At 43.8% G+C, this 21046-nt stretch overlaps 1 protein-coding gene across 2 annotated transcripts in view; it reads right to left on the reverse strand.

Annotated features, from left to right (window-relative positions):
- Positions 1–550: 550 nt before the first annotated feature.
- Positions 551–21046, reverse strand: part of elp1 (elongator acetyltransferase complex subunit 1) — a 78414-nt gene continuing 57918 nt past the window's right edge. For both annotated transcript variants that reach the window (XM_062971721.1, XM_062971720.1), the window contains exons 29-37: positions 17899–17960; positions 16199–16261; positions 15930–15990; positions 14796–14909; positions 13871–13982; positions 11234–11361; positions 3944–4098; positions 1312–1390; positions 551–868 (exon numbers count right to left, since the gene is read on the reverse strand). In XM_062971721.1, coding sequence (XP_062827791.1) covers positions 801–868; positions 1312–1390; positions 3944–4098; positions 11234–11361; positions 13871–13982; positions 14796–14909; positions 15930–15990; positions 16199–16261; positions 17899–17960 — 842 coding nt within the window. In that variant the 3' untranslated portion in view covers positions 551–800. The remainder of the gene's footprint in view (positions 869–1311; positions 1391–3943; positions 4099–11233; positions 11362–13870; positions 13983–14795; positions 14910–15929; positions 15991–16198; positions 16262–17898; positions 17961–21046) is intronic.

Raw genomic sequence — 21046 nt, forward strand, 5'->3', positions numbered from 1 at the left:
TTTGCAGTCATAAGGCCTAAACTTTAGCTGGGAGACTGATCAAGCAGATGAATAACCATTGTTGACCTTGCTATACGTAGCATAAAACAAGTGAGCAAGTATGCTGGAAACAGTTTTTGCCTCTGCCAAGTAGGTTACATCAAACAGAACAATTTTCCCTGTCACACTTTCGGTGTTACGTTTAATTTTGGCTGATTTTTGTTATGAGGGGACGTAAACAATCCCACTCCCAGCAATTTGAATTTTTTTCACCACTGTCTTTAGTAAAAGAAGGGTCAGGATTTGGGGAGTTGGAAAAAAAAAGGATGCTTTAATATCTGTAAATCAGCTGTAATTTTGTACTTGTGTGAAGACTTGAGTTCAAGAGGGTTTTTTTAAAAAAACCGGCTGGCATGGAGGACTTGCCTTCATCATACAAGTTAACTATCTGTATCCAGTATTGAGCTAAGCACTTTTTAAAAAGGCTACTCATATTTGCCCTACTTAATCATTTGAGATATCAACTGGCAAAAATGGCAGAAATGTTGTTTGAGAAACACAATGAAAACAGTTCCAAAATAACAGGTTGTATTTTTTGTCATTTGTATGTTTTAACAGTGCTCTGATTATCCAGGTAGTATTGAGGAAAACAGAAGATAATAATAAAAGCCATAATAAGACATATACAACAAGTTTAGTTTTTAGTCCTTTGTCACTTCAGGAGCCATGATCAATCTTCTGCATAGTCTTGGGAAAATACTTGAGAGGAAATGTTTGCCTAAATGCAGACCCTCAGACCATCAACAATGAAAGAGTCTGGATTATTGGAGAAGGTTCAACTTCCACTGGATATTTTTGTTGAATTTGGGAGGTATAAAGAACTCAACATCTGCAAAAGAGAAACCAAATAAAGAGATAACCATAATTGTGCAATGAGCAAACACATGTCTGCCGACCAACATAACATGATCTTTCATTCCCTGCTTAGCCATTGAAACCCACTGGATGACCTTAGGCAAGTCACATACCCCATAATAGCGTCACCATATATCGTAACCACTTAAGGAATCCAACAACCACAACATGAATGGCTGACAACCCATTGTGTGATTTCAATATGCATTGAATAGAGACTAGGTATTTGTATGTCACTCTATATACTTTAATGTGCTGCTGCATGCGTAACAGTCCATCACTGCAACTCTGCTTGCCCTGTCTGAATAGGACCATTGCTTATTTTCCAAAAAAAACCCCTGCACACACAGTGCAATTTACATCTGGACATGGCACTAACAGAATGTGGGTTTTGTGCAGTGCATATATTTCTCTCACCTTGTGCTATGGGATCCAGTGCTTTCTGTTGACTATAAGCAGCACTAATGCTATTTGCAGTTGAATTGGGACCCAGGATCTAAAATGTCAAGAAAAGGACAAAAGGAAATACATTAGTCTACAAATAATATTAAAATTACAACTTGCTATACTTCCTGGCATTTTATACAATAAATCACTCGAAGGCAGTTATTGTCTTACAGATCCTGAGTGCAGAATCATAGGCTGTCCAGTTCTGGAACCACAACTCCCAGCATTCCTCACAATTGACTCCTAGGAACTGCAATCCAGTAACATCTAGAGAGCTCCATTATTCCCATCCCTGTTCTAATGCTGATACCTCCTTACCAGCTACAGCTCTTTCAAAGTGCTATCGGAGTAAAATGACTATAGCTCCAGTATTTACTTCTAACTCTGGGGCAAAATGTATAAAAATGACATAGGATCCTGAATTGGAAATAGGTCAAGAGCCCATAGCTGCTGCTTCAATAGAAACACATCATATTAAAGACAGTTTCTTTTTGAAAGCATGAATTATACAGTAGATTTGTATGGTATACTATGGGATATTAGGCCTACTTTTAGTTTTATTTATCGTGTCAGAAGCGAATTAAGAATACAGTTATAATGTATTTTTAAAAATCCATAAAGTTAAAAACTTGGCATGATACTAAATTTCCTTTGATCAGAAGCTGGCCACTTGGGAGTGCCTCTGGTATCACTGTAAGAAGGTCCTCCATTGTGCATGTGGCAGAGCTCAGGCTGCATTGTAGTAAGTGGTCTGTGGTTTGCTCTTCTCCACACTTGCATGTTGTGAACTCCACTTTGTAGCCCCATTTCGTAAGATTGGCTCTGCATCTCGTGGTGCCAGAGGACACAACTTTCCACGTCACCCAGTCTTCTGTGTGCCCAGAAGGGAGTTTTTCATCTGGTCTCAGCCACTGATTGAGGCTCCAGGTTTTAGCCTGCCACTTTTGGACTCTCGCTTGCTGAGGTGTTCCTGCGAATATCTCTGTAGATCTTAAGATGCTATTTCTTGATTTAGCCATTGGCATGCTGGCTGATATCCAAACAGAAGATGGGGAAAGCTACACATCACAAATGTTGAACCTGACTCAGCACATAGAATATGGTTTTGAAAGGCAGCAGATTACAGGAGCTGTCTTCATAGACCTGTCAGCAGTATATGATACTGTAAATCATTGCCTTCTCCTGAGAAAAATTTATAATATCACAAAGGATTACCATCTCATCCACTTCATAGGCAATCTGCTACAAAACAGGAACTTTTTGTTGAGTTCCAGCCTCAGAGAAGCAGATGGTGAAAACAGATAAACGGCCTGCCTCAGGGGAGCGTGATTGCTCTATCAATGTTGAACATTTACACAAATGACCAGCAATAGCAAGAAGGGACAGAAAGTTTCATCTATGCTGACGATCGTGCCATCACTGCTCAAGCAGGGAGCTTTGAAATGTTTGAACAGAAGCTCTCCAAAGCTATAGGAGCTCTTATTGTCTATTACAGGGAAATCTATCTGATTCCTAGTCCATCTAAAACACAGACGGGTGCTTTTCACTTTAGGAACAGACAAGCATCTCGCGCTCTGAGGGTTAACTAGGAAGGAATCTCATTGGAACATTGCATCACACCAAAATACCTGGGAGTTACTCTGGACTGTGCTCTGACTTACAAGAAGCACAGCCTGACTATCAGGCAAAAACTGGGTGGTAGAAATAATATCATATGAAAGCTGACTGGCACAACCTGGGGATCACAACCAGACACAGTGAAGACATCTGCCCTTGCGCTTTACTACTCAGCTGCTGAATATACATGCCCAATGTGGAATACATCTCACCATGTTAAAACAGTAGACATGACTTAAAGAGACATGCTGTATTATCACAGGATTTCTACGCCCAACATCGCTAGAGAAAATATACTATTATCCGGTTTTGCATCACCTGACATCCACCAGGAAGTAGTAGCTTACTTTTAATAATAACTCTCAAGTAACCGGAAACTAGTTATCCAGTATCTACCAATCCCCATGAGCACCATGGCTGGAATCACTGGGTTGCTGCGCGTTTTCTGGGCTGTATGGCCATGTTCCAGAAGCATTCTCTGCTGACATTTCACCCACATCTATGGCAGGCATAACTGAGAGTCTATTCAGTTATACACACTGGTCCTTAGCACTGTGCAAGGAAGGGCCCTGGTAATTTTTAAGAGAATATACCTTCCCTCCAATTCCAATGCTTTTGCAGGAACATGGCCATACTCCCTGACATGACTGGGTCTCTGGCTACTTCAGTGACTGAGGAGGAGGACCAAAGCCAGTCCTTACAGGAAATGGTAAGTGTACACAGCCAGCTTCTCTTCTTCTGTCCTGTTGTCCAGGAGAGGAGGAGCAAACCTGACTACTGGAAACCCTGGCTGAATACATTAGGCTTGGCATCCCCAACATGACTGGGAGAAATGTGCAAAAGAATGTCTCCTACTCTTTCCAGACAAAGCCCAGAGATCATCCCTTCCCCGTAAGATTCCAGGAGGCAAGGCTGAGCCACGTAGGAGAGATGAATCCCTCAACAGCATCAGAATAGGACACAGAGTTAGGAACTGGGTTCTTACTGTATTGGCTGGGAACTGCTGTAGGCCTGGGCTCCAGATTTCCAGGATGGAGTGCTCTGTCAGTTGAAGGATCTCATCAAAAGCTTGCTGTAACTCCTGGGCTTGCCCATCATAGCCAAAAAGGACTAGATACTTCAAAAGGCTGTGCATTTCACCTTGGGGAAAAATTTAGAAGAAACCCATTATACAGTAGAGTTGTCACGACCCAGGCTACAGAGCACCAATAACCATACGCAGAGGCCAGATTCTATCTAATATCTTTATTAAGGAAATATATAAAGTTAGTAAAAGCAAATGTAAAAGTTAGTCCAGAAGCAGACCTTTCAGAAAAGGTCAAAATTAGTCCAAAGAAACAATGTCCAATATGAAATATTAAGGTCCAAAGTTGTAATCCAATAACCGAAACACTCACTTTGCCAGGCAAAGTGAGGGGAGATGACAAGGTCCTTTAGTCCATGAACTTGAGCAAGGCTAGGAAATAACTTGATACTTGAAACAAGGCTTGAAACGTGGAACAAGGTAACGAGGAACAAGAACAAGGTCCGTGGAATAACTTGGTAAAATCCGTGAAACAAGGCAAGGTTTAGTCCTGGGAAACAAGGCAAGGTCCGTAGGTAAACAAAGGCTGGGAAACAGGAGCGAAGGCTGGAAACAAGGCAAGGCTTGAGCAGGAACGAGGCTTGAATCGGAGCGCGCTGTCCAAACACAACTCGCTCCGGAGGCTGACGAATTGACTCCGCGAAGTTACTACGCGGGTAAAACACCTATATAGAGTCTAACTTTCCCGCCGAAGCAGTTCTCTGGGAACCAGAAACGAAAGCTAAACTCTGAGACCAGATGTTTGACTCCTTAAAGATTCTCACGAAAAGCAGACTTAATTGGGTACATTCTTAGCTGCTATTCTCGCACTCCTGCGCGAAGCTGCTTCCAAACCCCTCTGTTGTTTACAAAACTCATGGCGAGAGAACACGGGAGATGTAGGCTCAGGGTTTGTTTGACATACTTCTGGGACACAACTTTCTTGCAGGTGCAAGGTTCCCAGATCTGCCTGGGAAAGATCTGGCTGAGAAGATTCCAGTTCTGACTGGGAAGGTAAAAAACCCAAGTTTTCTTCTTCATCAGGCATTACAATGTCATGAGCAGGACTACAAGGCCCATGAGTCATCACACTATCCCCCTCCTCAAGGCCCCTCCCAAACTGGGACTCTCTCCCCGAGGCGCGAGGTCGTGGCTTGGCGGGATAGGTCTGATGAAAGCGACGGGTTAGATCAGGAGCATGGACTGTGGAGGCGTCTTCCCAAGAGCGTTCCTCAGGGCCAAAACCCACCCAGTCAATGAGATATTGCAGGCGGCGGCGGTGAAAGCGAGAATCCAAAATGTCCTGAACCTCGAACTCGTCCTCCCCATCCACCAAAATAGGGACGGGGGCCGGCCGGTCTACATCTGGCCGCACACCATCCGCCGGAAGGAGCAGGGAGCGGTGAAACACTGGGTGAATGCGCATTGAACGCGGAAGTTGGAGCTTGAAAGTCACGGGGTTTAATTGCGCCACCACTGGATAGGGGCCAATGAAACGGGCATCTAACTTCCGGCAAGGGCGATGGGAGGGCAAAAAGCGAGTGGACAGAAAAACCCGATCTCCTACCTTGATTTCGGGGCCCGGCTGGCGATGTTTGTCCGCGTGACGTTTATAGTCCTCCTTGGCTTGTTCCAGTTGCTGGAGCAAAAGTTGTTGCACCGCTGTGAGTTCCTGCAGCCAATCTTCTGCTGCGGGAACTTCTGAAGTTTCAATGACAGGGGGAAAGAAACGTGGATGGAAGCCGTAGTTTGCAAAGAACGGCGTTTCTTTTGTAGAAGCCTGGACTCCATTGTTGTAGGCAAATTCCGACAGTGGTAACAGAGAAGCCCAATTGTCCTGTTGGTAGTTTACATAACAGCGAAGGTACTGTTCCAAAGTGGCATTGGTGCGCTCCGTTTGCCCATCCGTTTGGGGATGATGAGCTGAAGATAAACGAGAGTCTATGCCCAATAGTTTTTGTAGTGCCTTCCAGAAACGAGAGGTGAATTGGGATCCACGGTCTGTGACCAAACTCTTGGGCAATCCATGTAGTCTGAAAACATGTTGGAGGAATAAATCTGCAGTCTCTTGGGCCGTGGGAAGACCTTCACAGGGAATGAAATGGGCTAACTTGGTGAAAAGGTCCACCACCACTAGGATCGTGGTGAATCCACAGGAAGGTGGTAAGTCAGTGATAAAATCCGCAGAAATTATTTCCCATGGGCGAGATGGGTTAGGAAGGGGGTGTAGAAGCCCTGAGGGCTTCTCCCTTCTTATCTTGGAGCGCTGGCATACTGGGCAGGTGTTAACATATTTTTCCACATCCTTGCGGATCTTGGGCCACCAGAAATCTCTTAGGATCAAATGCATGGTTTTAAATAGTCCGAAATGCCCTGCTGGTTTGCAGTCATGACACAGACGAAGTGCTTTTTCCCTGCCCGGTCCGGGTGGGATATAAACATGATTTCTATAGCAAAGCAGTCCATCTTTAAGCGAAAAGGGAAAATGCAGACCTTGACGAAGTTGGTCCTGCGCCCAGGCATCTGCTTGCTGACTAGCCCTGATTTCTTGAGCACAGATGGGCCCTGGAGTAGAGGGAGTTGAATCAATGGGAGTGGATTTGGTGTTCCCCACTGTGAGCGTGGCAAAGTTCTCGGGTTGTAGTAGTTGGGATTCAAAGGTCTCCTTGCGTCCTGCAGCGTATTCCGGTTTACGTGACAGGGCGTCTGCTTGCTTGGTTTGGGCTGGGGTCACATAATGAATCTGGAAGTTGAAACGTTCAAAGAATAAAGCCCAACGTTGCTGCCTTTGATTTAGCTTGCGGGCAGTTCTTAGATGTTCTAGATTCCGATGATCAGTGTGGACTTCAATGGGAAATTTGGCCCCTTCTAGCCAATGTCTCCAAGTTTCAAAAGCTGCCTTTATGGCTAATAGTTCTTTTTCCCAAATGGTATAGTTCCTCTCTGGTGCGGTTAGTTGACGAGAATAATAGGCACAAGGATGAAGGTGATCTCCCACCGGTTGTAGGAGCACAGCCCCAATTGCCACATCAGAGGCGTCCGCTTGCACCACAAAAAGGGTTTCAGGATCTGGATGCTGAAGGATTGGCTGGGATGTGAATAATTTCTTTAGTTGCTGGAACCCTTTCTCTGCTTGATCAGTCCAGCGGAAGGGCTGTTTTCCACGGATGCAGCTAGTGATTGGGTCAGACCAGCGGGCAAAATCTGGAATGAACTTGCGGTAATAGTTCGCGAACCCCAAGAATCGCTGCACCTCCTTCTTGTTAGTTGGCGCCCGCCATTCCAATACTGCTGAAACCTTGGCTGGATCCATGGAGAGCCCTAGAGGCGAGATACGGTATCCAAGGAAATCTACCTCTTGTAGATCAAAAGCGCATTTTTCCAGCTTGGCATAAAGTCCATGATCCCGCAATCGTTGTAACACCATTTTGACGTGGTTCTCATGTTCTGATTGTGATCTAGAAAACACCAAAAAATCGTCCAGGTAGATTATCAAGAACCTATCTAGATAGTCCTGGAAAATGTCATTGACAAAATGCTGGAACGTTGCGGGAGCTCCGCATAATCCATAATTCATAACTCGGGACTCGAATAATCCGAATTTGGTCTGGAAGGCGGTCTTCCACTCGTCCCCTTCTCTGATGCGAACTAAGTTGTAAGCTCCCCGAAGATCCAGCTTGGTGTAAACCTTGGCTCCTCGAAGTCGGTCTAGTAGATCCGAGATTAAGGGCAGGGGATAGCTGTTCCGCTTGGTGATATTATTCAATGCTCTGTAGTCCACCACCAAGCGTAATTCCCCTGACTTCTTCTTCACAAACATCACTGGGGAGGCGGCTGGGGATTGAGAGGGTCTGATGAATCCCTTGCGAAGGTTTGTCTCTATGAATTCCCTGAGAGCTTCTTGCTCTGGTTCAGTCAGGGAGTAGAGATGCCCTCGCGGGATCGGGGCCCCCTCCACCAAGTCAATGGCACAGTCATAAGGTCTATGTGGGGGTAACTTTTCGGCTTCTTTTTCATTGAATACATCCCAATACTCGGAGTACTTCTTTGGCAAGGTGATAATGGGCTCGGTGTCTGTGGCATGGCAGACCTTGGCTACGAGGCAATGGTTTTGGCAGTACTTTGAAGGAAACTGCAGTTCTCTGTTGGACCAGGAGATGCTTGGGTCGTGAAGCGTCAGCCATGGAATCCCCAAAATCACAGGGAAATGGGGAACCTCAGTAACAAAGAAGGAAATCTCTTCCATATGTTCCCTTATCCACATCCTGGTGGGTTCCGACCACTGGCTTACGGGGCCCGTCTTGAGAGGGCGGCCATCGATGGCTTGCACCACACGGGCATTCTTGAAGTCATGATATTGTAATCCCAGAGAGTCGGCATACTCTCTATCAATGAAATTGTTGGTAGCTCCTGAGTCTATCATGGCGTGGATCATGACGGGTCCCTTTTTTGCTGACCATAAGGTGACCACTAGAAGGAACAGGACCCCGGTTGGCGGCTCTTGAACGGGTTTCTTGACCGGGTTGGCGAGCCTCTCTACGCCCGGTCGTTGGCTTCCCCCGCCGGCTGTGTGCCAGCCGCCTCAGACGCCTTCGTCTCCGTGGAGGACGCCGCCGCAAGACGGGCGGCGGGCTTCCCTTTGGCTGGGCACTCTCTGGCGAAGTGGCCCCCATTCCCGCAATACCAGCAGAGATTTAGGCGTTGGCGGCGGGCCTTCTCGGCGGCATCTAATCTGGGACGCACATTGCCCAACTGCATCGGCACCTCCTCGCTCCCTCTGGGGTATGGGGATGGTGGTGGGGGTCTCCACACTGGACGCGGCTGAACGCTGGCGGGAGCGGGGGGTTTTGCCCCAGCTCTACCGCTCTGGCCTCGTACCCACTGTTTTCTGTTGGCAATCATGACTTCAGCCCGTAAACATTGATCGATGAGTGCTTCCAGCGTTTGGGGAGGATCCACCTTGGAGATTTCCTCCAGCATTTCAATGTTGAGACCCTCCCGAAATTGTCCTCTGAGGGCAACATCGTTCCAGCCGGTGTTGTGGGCCAGCACTCGGAACTCGGCTATGTACTGAGACATGGGTCTGTCTCCTTGGAAGAGGCGGCGGAGTTTGTGCCCGGCGGCCTCCAAATTGTCCTCGATTCCCCAGGTCGCCTTAAGGTGGTCCAAGAAGTGTTGCGCTGACCTTAGATGTGGGGAGGCTTGGTCGAACAGAGCCGTCGCCCAGTTAGCCGCTGGCCCGTCTAGGAGACTGTAAATCCACGCCACCTTGATGTCTTCCTGGGGAAACTCGGCATCACGGGCCTCTAGATAAGCTTGGCATTGGCGACGGAAAACATGAACCTTAGAAGCTTCTCCAGTAAACTTGGTTGGCAACGCCATGGCCGGAAGACGGATTCCGCGTTCCTTCAAACCCTTTATTTCCCCATCCTGTGCATTGAGCTTATCACGGATTCGGTCCACCTCATCCTTGTCGATGGTGTAGGTAATCGGCTGGCCGCTCGGCCCAGGTACGGCTCCGGTAGACATTCTGGCCGAGGTTAATTGGTGCTTAGGGAGGCGCGGAGTCAAACTGTCACGACCCAGGCTACAGAGCACCAATAACCATACGCAGAGGCCAGATTCTATCTAATATCTTTATTAAGGAAATATATAAAGTTAGTAAAAGCAAATGTAAAAGTTAGTCCAGAAGCAGACCTTTCAGAAAAGGTCAAAATTAGTCCAAAGAAACAATGTCCAATATGAAATATTAAGGTCCAAAGTTGTAATCCAATAACCGAAACACTCACTTTGCCAGGCAAAGTGAGGGGAGATGACAAGGTCCTTTAGTCCATGAACTTGAGCAAGGCTAGGAAATAACTTGATACTTGAAACAAGGCTTGAAACGTGGAACAAGGTAACGAGGAACAAGAACAAGGTCCGTGGAATAACTTGGTAAAATCCGTGAAACAAGGCAAGGTTTAGTCCTGGGAAACAAGGCAAGGTCCGTAGGTAAACAAAGGCTGGGAAACAGGAGCGAAGGCTGGAAACAAGGCAAGGCTTGAGCAGGAACGAGGCTTGAATCGGAGCGCGCTGTCCAAACACAACTCGCTCCGGAGGCTGACGAATTGACTCCGCGAAGTTACTACGCGGGTAAAACACCTATATAGAGTCTAACTTTCCCGCCGAAGCAGTTCTCTGGGAACCAGAAACGAAAGCTAAACTCTGAGACCAGATGTTTGACTCCTTAAAGATTCTCACGAAAAGCAGACTTAATTGGGTACATTCTTAGCTGCTATTCTCGCACTCCTGCGCGAAGCTGCTTCCAAACCCCTCTGTTGTTTACAAAACTCATGGCGAGAGAACACGGGAGATGTAGGCTCAGGGTTTGTTTGACATACTTCTGGGACACAACTTTCTTGCAGGTGCAAGGTTCCCAGATCTGCCTGGGAAAGATCTGGCTGAGAAGATTCCAGTTCTGACTGGGAAGGTAAAAAACCCAAGTTTTCTTCTTCATCAGGCATTACAATGTCATGAGCAGGACTACAAGGCCCATGAGTCATCACAAGAGTCTCACTTATCCAAGCCTCGCTTATCCAAGTTTCTGGATTATCCAAGCCATTTTTGTAGTCAATGTTTCAATATATCATGATATTTTGGTGCTAAATTCGTAAATACAGTAATTACAACATAACATTACTGCGCATTGAACTACTTTTTCTGTCCAATTTGTTGTATAACATGATGTTTTGGTGCTTAATTTGTAAAATCATAACCTAATTTGATGTTTAATAGGTTTTTCCTTAATCCCTCCTTATTATCCAAGATATTCACTTATCCAAGCTTCTGCTGGCCCGTTTAGCTTGGATAAGTGAGACTCTACTGTATATAGAATCTAAATGCAATTTTTAAACTGTTGGTTAATACACAGATCTGCAGTTTTGCTCTTCAGTCTCAGATTAAGAATAATGCAAGCAGTTAAATCTCTTAGACACAGGCATAACAAAGAGATGTCTCAATGTGTAGCCGAAGGCTTTCATGGCTGGAATCACTGGGTTGCTGTGAGTTTTCCAGGCTGTATGGCCATGTTCCAGAAGCATTCTCTGCTGACGTTTCACCCACATCTATGGCAGGCATCCTCGGAGGTTGTGAGATCTATTGGAAATTAAGCAAGTGGGCTGCATGTAACCCCAAAGTCTCTTTATGTAGCTCCTACAAACTTCTGTGACTCACCTTTAAGGCCATCAATTATCCGAACTATTTCTCCTAAAACCTCCAGGAGCGCAACATCCTCCAAGGGACTCCCTTCCTTCAGACTGTGTTTCTTTCGCTCTGCCTTGCGACGGTTCTTGGATGAACGCCTGCAACAGATTAAATACCATGTCATAAGCACAACCAGAAAGCTAATTGTGGTGTTCATGGTGATAAGACAGAACCTTGTAGTGAAAGGTTTAAAGTGCTTTGTCTTCTAGCCAGTTTTTGCGTCAGGAGCAACTTGAGAAACTGCAAGTTGCTTCTGGTGTGAGAGAGTTGTCCATCTGCAAGGATGTTGCCCAGGGGACCCCCAGATGTTTGATGTTTTACCATCCTTGTGGGAGGCTTCTCTCATGTCCCCACATGGGGAGCTGGAGCTGACAGAGGGAGCTCACCTGCTCTCCCTGGATTCGAACCACTGACCTTTCACTCAGCAGTCCTGCCAGCACAAGAGTTTAACCCATTGTGCCACAGGGGGCTCCAACCGAGGTGATAAACCTAAAATGTTCATTTATTTATTACATACTGCCTTCCTAATAGCTCTTAGCTTGGTTTATATACTGAAACAAATTAAACATCTTAAAAACAAGAAAGAAAATGCAAGACCTCAAAAAGCAGAAATCATCATAACAAAAATCTACAACATTCTGGAGAAGACAAAAACCAAAACAGTAACAATGTGGGCATTCTACAAATAAGTCTTGCCAGATTTCTTATGGGAATTAACGTTCTGATAGATCAGGATTGCAAGGCTTGCGACTCTCCAGTTGTTGATGAACTTCTATTCCCATTATCCCCGATGGCAACTAAAGTCTCATATAAAATCATAGAATAATAGAGTTAGAATAGACCACATGGGTCAAGTAGTCCAAACCGCTGCCATGCAGGAAAAGTACAATCAAAGCAACCCTGACAGATGGCCATCCAACCTCTGTTTAAAAGCCTCCAAAGAAGGAGTCTCCACCAGACTCTGAAGCAGAGAGTTCCACTGTTGAACAGGTCATACAGTCAAGAGGTTCTTCCTAATGTTCAGGAGGAATCTCCTTTCCTGTACTTTGAACCCATTGCTCCGTGTCCTATTCTCCAGGGCAGCATAAAACAAGCCTGTTCCCTCTTCCTTATGACAGCCTTTTAGATATTTAAACATGGCAATCATGTCTCCTCTCAACCTTCTCTTCTACAGGCTAAACATACCCAGCTCTTTATCAGGTAGCCATGTTTCCCAGCTCTCTTTTAGATATACTATCCCCAAATCATGTAGGGTTTTTAAAGATGAATCGAAACATTTTTATTTATGACTGAAAACAAAGTGGAAGCCAGCATGGCAAACAAACCACTGACACAACACAATATAATTGCAGAAGCATTGTTTTGGACCCACTGAATCACATATAGTTCTATATAAAGCACATTGATGTAATGCAGAAGTCCAATAATGGAAAAACTGTCTCTGGGGCTAGACCCACTTCATATGACAAATGAGATTTCACCCAGGAAAATTCTGTCCAACAGAAGAAAAGGGATAGAAAATTGCAATGTAGAAAATTAGCAGGTTATGGAGAAGCTAGAACTACTTCTTCCAGTAAGCTAGCTTTCTATGTGTAGAGAGTTGGGTTGTGGGTACGTTTGCTTCAATCAGCAGAAGTATTCCTTCATGTGAATTCATCTGCAGCTTGACAGGTTTGCTAACTCAGTGGAAATAAGCACTTTTTGTGAGTTGCATGCTGCTGTGCATTAGCCTGGCTGCCCCTCACCACTGTCTATTTTCATGATACCCTTTGAGGCATCGCCATAGTACAGACTTCTACATTTCCCTCACTTTTGAAAACTGAACCCCTGGATATGGTATGAGCTAGCCTTTCTCAACCTGGCACCTTTGCAACTCAAATTAGATTTTACCAGCTTTATCAATGGTTAGGAATACTAGAAGTTATAGTAAAGGTAAAGTAGAGTATGAGCATGTATAGCTCTCATCTAGACAAATGTATACGAGACACATCTATCTTTCCTTTGGCACAACTGATCTAGGAGAAGTATGCTATTTGGCCACTCACCTAACCCCTTTATGTATCATCCAGTCCTCTAAAAAACCCTCTCTATATATTACAAGTATGTACAAAAACAATTTTATTGAGTAAAATGTTTAGATAAAACTCCTTTTGCCCTAGGCACAATGGTAAAAGGAACGTTTTATTGCCTGCTTATTATTTATTTATTTATTTACAGCATTTATATTCCGCCCTTCTCACCCCGAAGGGGACTCAGGGCGGATCACATTACACATACAGGCAAACATTCAATGCCTTTTAACATAGAACAAAGACAAGACAAACATGGCTCCGAGCGGGCCTCGAACTCATGACCTCCTGGTCAGAGTGATTAATTGCAGTGATTCATTGCAGCTGCTCTCCAGCCTGCGCCACAGCCCGAGCTTTTGATGCTTTTGCGTCAGTGTCCTGATGTTGAGCCAGGTAAAGAGAACCAGGCATGACCTTGTATTATATGTCAACACGTATAACTAACTGGACACTTTTCCACTTTCAAACAACAACAGCATCCACACAATTGAAAACACAAGGACGGGGGTGATAAAGATGAGGAAAGACGAGTACTTACGCAGATATTCTTGAATTACTGTGGGTGTATTTTGAACTCGTGTCACTAGCTGTCACCATACTGCTGGCATCAGAGAAGAGGTCTGACTCCAGAAAATTTGGCGCTTCAAAATCTGCAAAAGCCAATGACCTAAATCAGCAAGCAGAAGAAAGAAAAAAACTTCCCATTCTTTTTAAATCACAAACCACTCCCCACTGTAACTATGTTGCTGTCACACAGTAGTTGACATCTGTGGGTCCCCAGGTGTTTTGGCCTACAACTCCCAGAAATCCCAGCCAGTTTATCAGCTGTTCGGATTTCTGGGAGTTGAAGGCCAAAACATCTGGGGACCCATAGGTTGAGAACCACTGCTGTCACTTTCTGCAATTTTCCAAATTATGGACCAATTAAAATAACTTAACAAGTGAAACTCAAATGAAGTTGGATTGGTCTGAGAGCTGCAATCTCAGGCCCCTTCTACACTTTCATATAATCCAGATTATCAAAGCAGATAATCCACATTATCTGCTTTGAACTGGATTATATGAGACTACACTGCTATATGATCCAGTTCAAAGCAGATAATCTGGATTTTATATAGCAGTGTAGAAGGGGCTCCACGAAAACAAAGAGGAGCCATGGTGGGTCAGACCAAGGGCCTCTAGCATCCTATTTCACACAGTGGATAGCCACATACTTATGGGAAGTTTGCAAGAACAGCATGAAGTCAAAAGCCCTTTTCTATATTGTTTGTTCCCAGCATTTTGGCCTGAAGAAATCTATTGCTTGTAAACACATCACAGTCACATTAGCAACCTCTGATGGCACTGTCTTCCATTAATTATTCCAGACAGCAATGTTGGCCTCCACTTGACATCAAAGCAGTTTTGACCAGGGACTGTCTACTCACTAGTGATATGAAGCAAGATTAATCTCTAGCACATACCTAGCAGGTCATTTTGGGCTTGTTGCTTCAGCTCTCGAACCACAGAGAGGCGCTTACGGTGACGAGAAAACGATGCCTTCTGAGTCTCTAGAAACATCAACTGGTTTTTCTGAGCTAAAGAGTAACAGGAAAAGAAAAAATGGCAAGCGGTAAAATTGAAGTGGATCACATTAAAAACCCTTTCTAAGCAAAGCAGTAGTCTTTAGAACTGAAGATCGAGCAGAAAGCAACATGAAAGCAAGCTTAGTTTAGGTTGTTACATTCTCCCACATGGCAAGAAGAGACGTATTATCTAAACAGATAAAAAAAACCTTTGCACACTGCAGGAATTGCTAGCTTCCTGCCTGATAGGCTAACATTCTTATACATAGGAAGGACGGTTTTATACAGTGGAAGCATTCAAAACTACAGCTCTTCCCTTACAAACTGAAGTGATACAATCCGGAACAAACTGCACTGCATGCTCTTACTACGCACTGAGGCAAAGCTTGTCGATAGTCTTGTACACATCCTATCCAAAGAACTAAACACAGACAATCTTAAACCTCTAGTCCCATATATTAACTTTGAATATGTTTTAATTTATTTTAACTGTGAATTTTTTTTAGTACTATTTATATTTAATTCAGTTGGAGCCCCTGATGGTGCAGCGGATTAAACCGCTGAGCTGCTGAACTTGCTGACCGAAAGGTTGGCAGTTCGAATCCGGGGTGGGGTGAGCTCCTGCTGTTAGCCCTAGCTTCTGCCAACCTAGCAGTTTGAAAACATGCAAATGTGAGTAGATCAATAGGTACCACTCTGGTGGAAAGATAACGGCGCCCCATGCAGTCATGCCGGCCACATGACCTTGGAGGTGTCTACGGACAACGCCGGCTCTTTGGCTTAGAAATGGAGATGAGCACCAACCCCAAGAGTCAGACATGACTGGACTTAACGTCAGGAGAAACCTTTACCTTTCCTTTATATTTAATTATGTTTTAATGTTTGCATATTTGTGTTTTAATTTATACGCCAATGTTTTTATGTTAAGCCGCTTTGACTCTTCTTCAGGATAGATAAAGAGAGGCATAAATAAATATAACAACAACAACAATAAGTCACATATTTGACAGCCCCAAGTGAGGGGAATTGTACCTTCCAGCAGAGATGGTTTGAAATTGGTCTCCAGAATATCACTTCTATTATATTTGTAAATCTGTAGGAGGAAAAGGAATTGGGAAAAGATAACTTTTGCAACACAGCTGTTATTGTTTCACTTGCTTATTTATTCATTTAATATATAACTTGGCTTTCTCCCAGTAAGGAACTCAAATGACTTAAAAAAATAAAATAAAATGACAAATGACAACCTTTTCAAACTAGTAGATAACTGAAAGAGTTTGGTGATTTTTAAAGAATCTTACTAATCTCAAGGCTTCGTCCCAGACAGTTCCTTCCAGGAGGAGGAGGATGGCCTCTTCATAATCCTGGAAAGAAAGAAATAATGCATTTACTGGTGTCATCCTTGTGGGTTACCAACCGGAAAGGGAAGTTTAGTGTACTATTCACTTGCCTAGTAACAGTCTACATCTGAAGAGTCTGGAGCAACTTCTGCGTGATACCTTGACTTACACATTTACAGGCAGGCTCATTAGCCTTCTGCACCACATGATAATGTCCATAAAGACATGAAGGTAACCCCTTAACAAAATCTTCACCTTCTCTATTCTGAATGGAATAAAATAAATGAGCTGAATCCACATGTACAGCCATGTGCATATCCTGCAATCCTGTATGGCTTGGTAAATCTGGCTATAGCTAGGCTGAATCATAGAATAATAGAATAATAGAGTTGGAAGAGACCACATGGGCCATCTACTCCAACTCCCTCTCATGCAGGAAAAGCACAATCAACGTGTCCCCGACAGATGGATATATGCCACTCCATCAACTCACTGAATGGCCTCTGAACCTCCCAGCCTTGAGGCCAATCAGTGCTTTATGTCAAGCAGGCAGGATTGCAGAAACACCTAGCTATATCCCCATAGCTAGACAAAAATGATTAAAATAGCGCCGAGACCTCCAGAGCACTCCAGCAGATCTCAATGCTGATTTCACTGTTTTGCTATGAAGGGACCATTCTGCAATGTGACCACTCACTCCCCACAGAGCAAGGAATAGTCATGCAGAAGGCTTCAGTAAGTCAGAAGTGTGTTACATTCTGCAGAAGGAGGGAGGAAAGGAATGCAAACCACACACATCACCCAAAAAAGGATGTATATGCTCTATTTGGATGCCCCACAAAGACTATGAGGCATTTCACCAGGGGCATATGCATATATATGCGGTACGACATATCACTTCCAGTTGACTGACTGTATTGTTTAAAACAGTGGTTCTCAACCTGTGGGTCCCCAGATGTTTTGGCCTTCAACTCCCAGAAATCCAAACAGCTGGTAAACTTCCTGGGATTTCTGGGAGTTGTAGGCCAAAACACAGGTTGAGAACCACTGGTTTAAAGTATGGTTGGGAAACCATAGCTCTCCAGATGTTTTAGGCCACAACTTCCATAATCCTTTACAGCATTGTTCATGCCTGGTGGGGCTAATGGCAAACTATGGGCCAAGACATCTGGAGATCAGACATTCCCCACCTTGGTTTTAATGTCACCTTATCCACAGTGCTATTAAAAAAGGTTCACATGTTCAACCGAAAGCCATGACATCGTAATAAATCAAGGTATACACACAAGAAGGTTATACAAGCTCTAGGTTTCACTCCTTTTGATTGTTATAAGATCTTCATCTAATTTCCACTTCTGTTTTCAAATTTGAACAGCAGCAATGGCTATCTTTGGTATTCTCAGGGCCTAGGGTCACTACTTGAGGTGTTGGAACAGAAACTGGTTGTATATCTTGCCACACAAACATGTAAATGCCTTCTCATGGATGACCAGACCCAAATTATTTTCATTGTGTTCCTAGAGTGATATGAGGTCCATCATTTGCTAGTTGGCTTTCCCTTGCTTTATATTACATACACCACAAAAAGGCAAGTGTGTGAGGATCCAAATTTAGCTGGGAAGCACTAGGACATGACATAAAGAAAACAATGGAGGATATACCTTGGCATATTGTTCCAGGAGGATTGCTGCATCAGCATACTTCCGTTTTTCAGTAAATCGCCCTGAAACAAAAGGGGGGGGGGCAATCACAGTTTAGAGAGGAAAATTGAAAGACACTATTTCCGTCACTCGATGAAGTAAACTCAGGCTGTGTGTCAGGTCAATGTACTGTATGTTCGGTTTTCCACTTTATTCCCAATCCCACACGTTCGTGCACTATTAAGTAACTAGCCCTGAGGACTGCTAAGGTCATATCAGCAGCAGGGGATTTCAGTCATTCATATTTCCCACTTCGGTAAAATAACCAAATATGTACAATGTGATATACACTGTAACTGAGACTGTGCCCTTGCTATGAAGCTATATAAGATCTGCACCATGGTAACTGCACTGTCTTTGCACAGATTTAGGCACACTAGGCCTGCATACATGTAATTTGCATAAATCAATCATTTGACTATTCAAGCATCAGAAGAGCGAATGGCTTGGTGAAAATTCAGTAGAACGTGGAATAGAAAGAAAGGATGGAAGTTGGGGACAGGTGATTACAATAGTTGGCAGAGCTCACAATAGGATCCTTGAGCCTTCGCAAACCTGCCTTGGGTAAAAATAACAAATGTAGCAGGAAATCCCATCCTGTACCCAAAATGCCCCATAGTAACCTCACTTTCTATTCCAAGGATCATGAGACTCTAGATGTGCTGTTTCTGGAAACCTGTTGCTGGAAAGCAAAAGCAGCCAAAAAAAATTACAGGGTGTTTAAAAAAGATAGATATGATTTGAAATCATTATATTTCTGCGACCACAAACCACCTATGAATAAAACTCTTACACCTTGAAAGAATGGGGCATGGAGTTTCAAATGGTTACCTCTAGATGTCTCTCTCAGCACACAAACAATCCTTAGCCTCTTGCCATCACTTGTAAGATGTCAACAACACAAAAACAGATCTAATTAAGCCCCATGCTTCAGGAGGAATGACAGGACAAGCAACTGCCACCACGGTCACACTCCCTGCTGCATGTCAAGGCTGTCACATTCACTTGTATAAAGCAGCCCCATGCTTCATGAGGAGGGGAGTACTGAGATTCCTGAATAATTCTTAGAGTCTGATGAAAACAAGGGAGGACTTCCTTCTTCATGTTTTCTGTTTGCTTTCAAAAATAAGACTGAAGAATTCATAAAATAGAAAGTGCCGCCTCTGAAGATATATCAATACTTTTTTTATTCTCCTTCTGGTTAAAGACTTAAAGGGAGAGTATAAATACTCTAAAGACAGCACATCCCTTTTCATCTTGGAAGCCAAGCTGGGCCAATCCTGGTCAGTACTTGGGTGGGAGTCTGCCAACAAATGCCAGGAGCTGTAGTCTATAATTTCAAGGAAGAAACTGGCAAAAGAACATCAGAGCATTCCTTGCCCTAAGAAAATCCTGTGAAGGTCATGGAGTCACCATGAGTCCATAGATGACTTGAGGGCAGACACACTTAAAGGTGCTACCACGTTTCCTTTTTCTCCCTCTCCCATCTGTTGCACTCTAGCACTGAAACAGCTTTTCACCCATCACCACACCAAAGTCCAGTAATTCTATTTAAAAACGTTTATTAAAGAAAGCATATAATAAGGGGGCAAGGGCAAATACAAAAGGGTCAGTAGAACAGAAAAAAATAGCTGTAATCCAAAAAAATGTCAAAGTACATAAAGTCAAGACAACCAAAATCCACAGCAGTTTTTCATAGATAAATCCATAAACATGAAAACAGGAACCTTTCCAAGGTAAATCTTTTCAGAAAACAAAGGCATGAACCAGAACAGGAAACTTGAGAATATGTGAATCAAAGACTTGAAAGCAGAGACAGGAGAGTCATCCCTTATGACAACATTGTATCCTCTGAGAGGCTTGAAGCCCAGACCACTTAATTTAAGCCTATCCAGGCACCCATGAAATCATGCCAAAGACATTTGGCCTTTGAGGTCTTATCTCGGATCCTCTGAGAATACCTTGTTTGTATATTTTTCACTCCTTGTGTTCTCAGGCCTAATCTAGTTTCCTGAGAACACTTCCCATCAGCCCAAGGGAACTGGAACTTTCCCCTGTTGCCTAGGAACAAGCACAACATCGGTCTCATCTGCCTGCAACTCTCTCCGATCATTCAAAGATTCCTTACTTTAAAACCCAGCATCCCCCTCATTTTCTAACCCTCTTGCTGAGCTACAACACCATCTTCCTTTTCCTGCTTCCTTATGGCTTTTGGATGGGCAACTGGTGGGTAATTGACAAACAGGAAGCCTGAACTAGACAAGCTGTTGGTCTGAACCAGGAGGGCTCTTTGTATGGGACATCGAGCCCACAAGGCCTTCTCACTAGAGCTTGGGAAGTTATATTTTTCAAAGCAATTCATTATGTACACAAGGTGGTTATTACCCATGATCATCCATTTTAAATAACTTATTTTACTTTCACAGTGGCACAAAGTATTTAAAAAATTCTGCTCAGTTGCCTCTAAAAATACTCATACTCTTCCAATTATTATGGGATTCTTGTCAAATGTAACTTTGGTATTTTCTGGAACTGTACTTGCTAATACGCATCTGATCATACCCCTCCCACTACCTCTTTTTAGAGTATTAATCTCTTGCTAAAATGTATTCTGTAGCTTTCCTTGCTATGTTCTTGTTAGATTATTCTACATCAACTATGCTAGATAAATAATATCTCCACATTGTATTTGATCTTCTGAGGGGAGAGACAAGCTATAACCTGTAACAAGCTAATTCATACTTTGGCATTCGGCATGGTAACTTCTGGGAAGAGCTTGGAGATATTGTTGGTATTAGAATGTGAATAATGGTGTGCGCATGTTGGTTGATATACATCTGAGTGGAAAGAGTCAGTAGAAACGGTGTGTTAATTTTGAAAGATTAGAGTGGTTACTATAGGAAGGTTTTTGAGAAAGTATTAGGAATGAATTGGCAGGAATTTCTGAAGAAAAATGAACTTCTTCACCTATGTGATTTGTTGGGGAAATCGTTCAGTACTGTTTTGTATCAACTGGAGACACTGAACAAGAAAATTGATAATCTTTTCAAGGGAATTTCCCTGATTGCGAAAAACCCTTCTCCTATAGACACTATAACAACTGTACCAA

This window comes from Anolis carolinensis, chromosome 2, assembly GCF_035594765.1.
Source record: "Anolis carolinensis isolate JA03-04 chromosome 2, rAnoCar3.1.pri, whole genome shotgun sequence".
Lineage (NCBI taxonomy): Eukaryota > Metazoa > Chordata > Lepidosauria > Squamata > Dactyloidae > Anolis > Anolis carolinensis.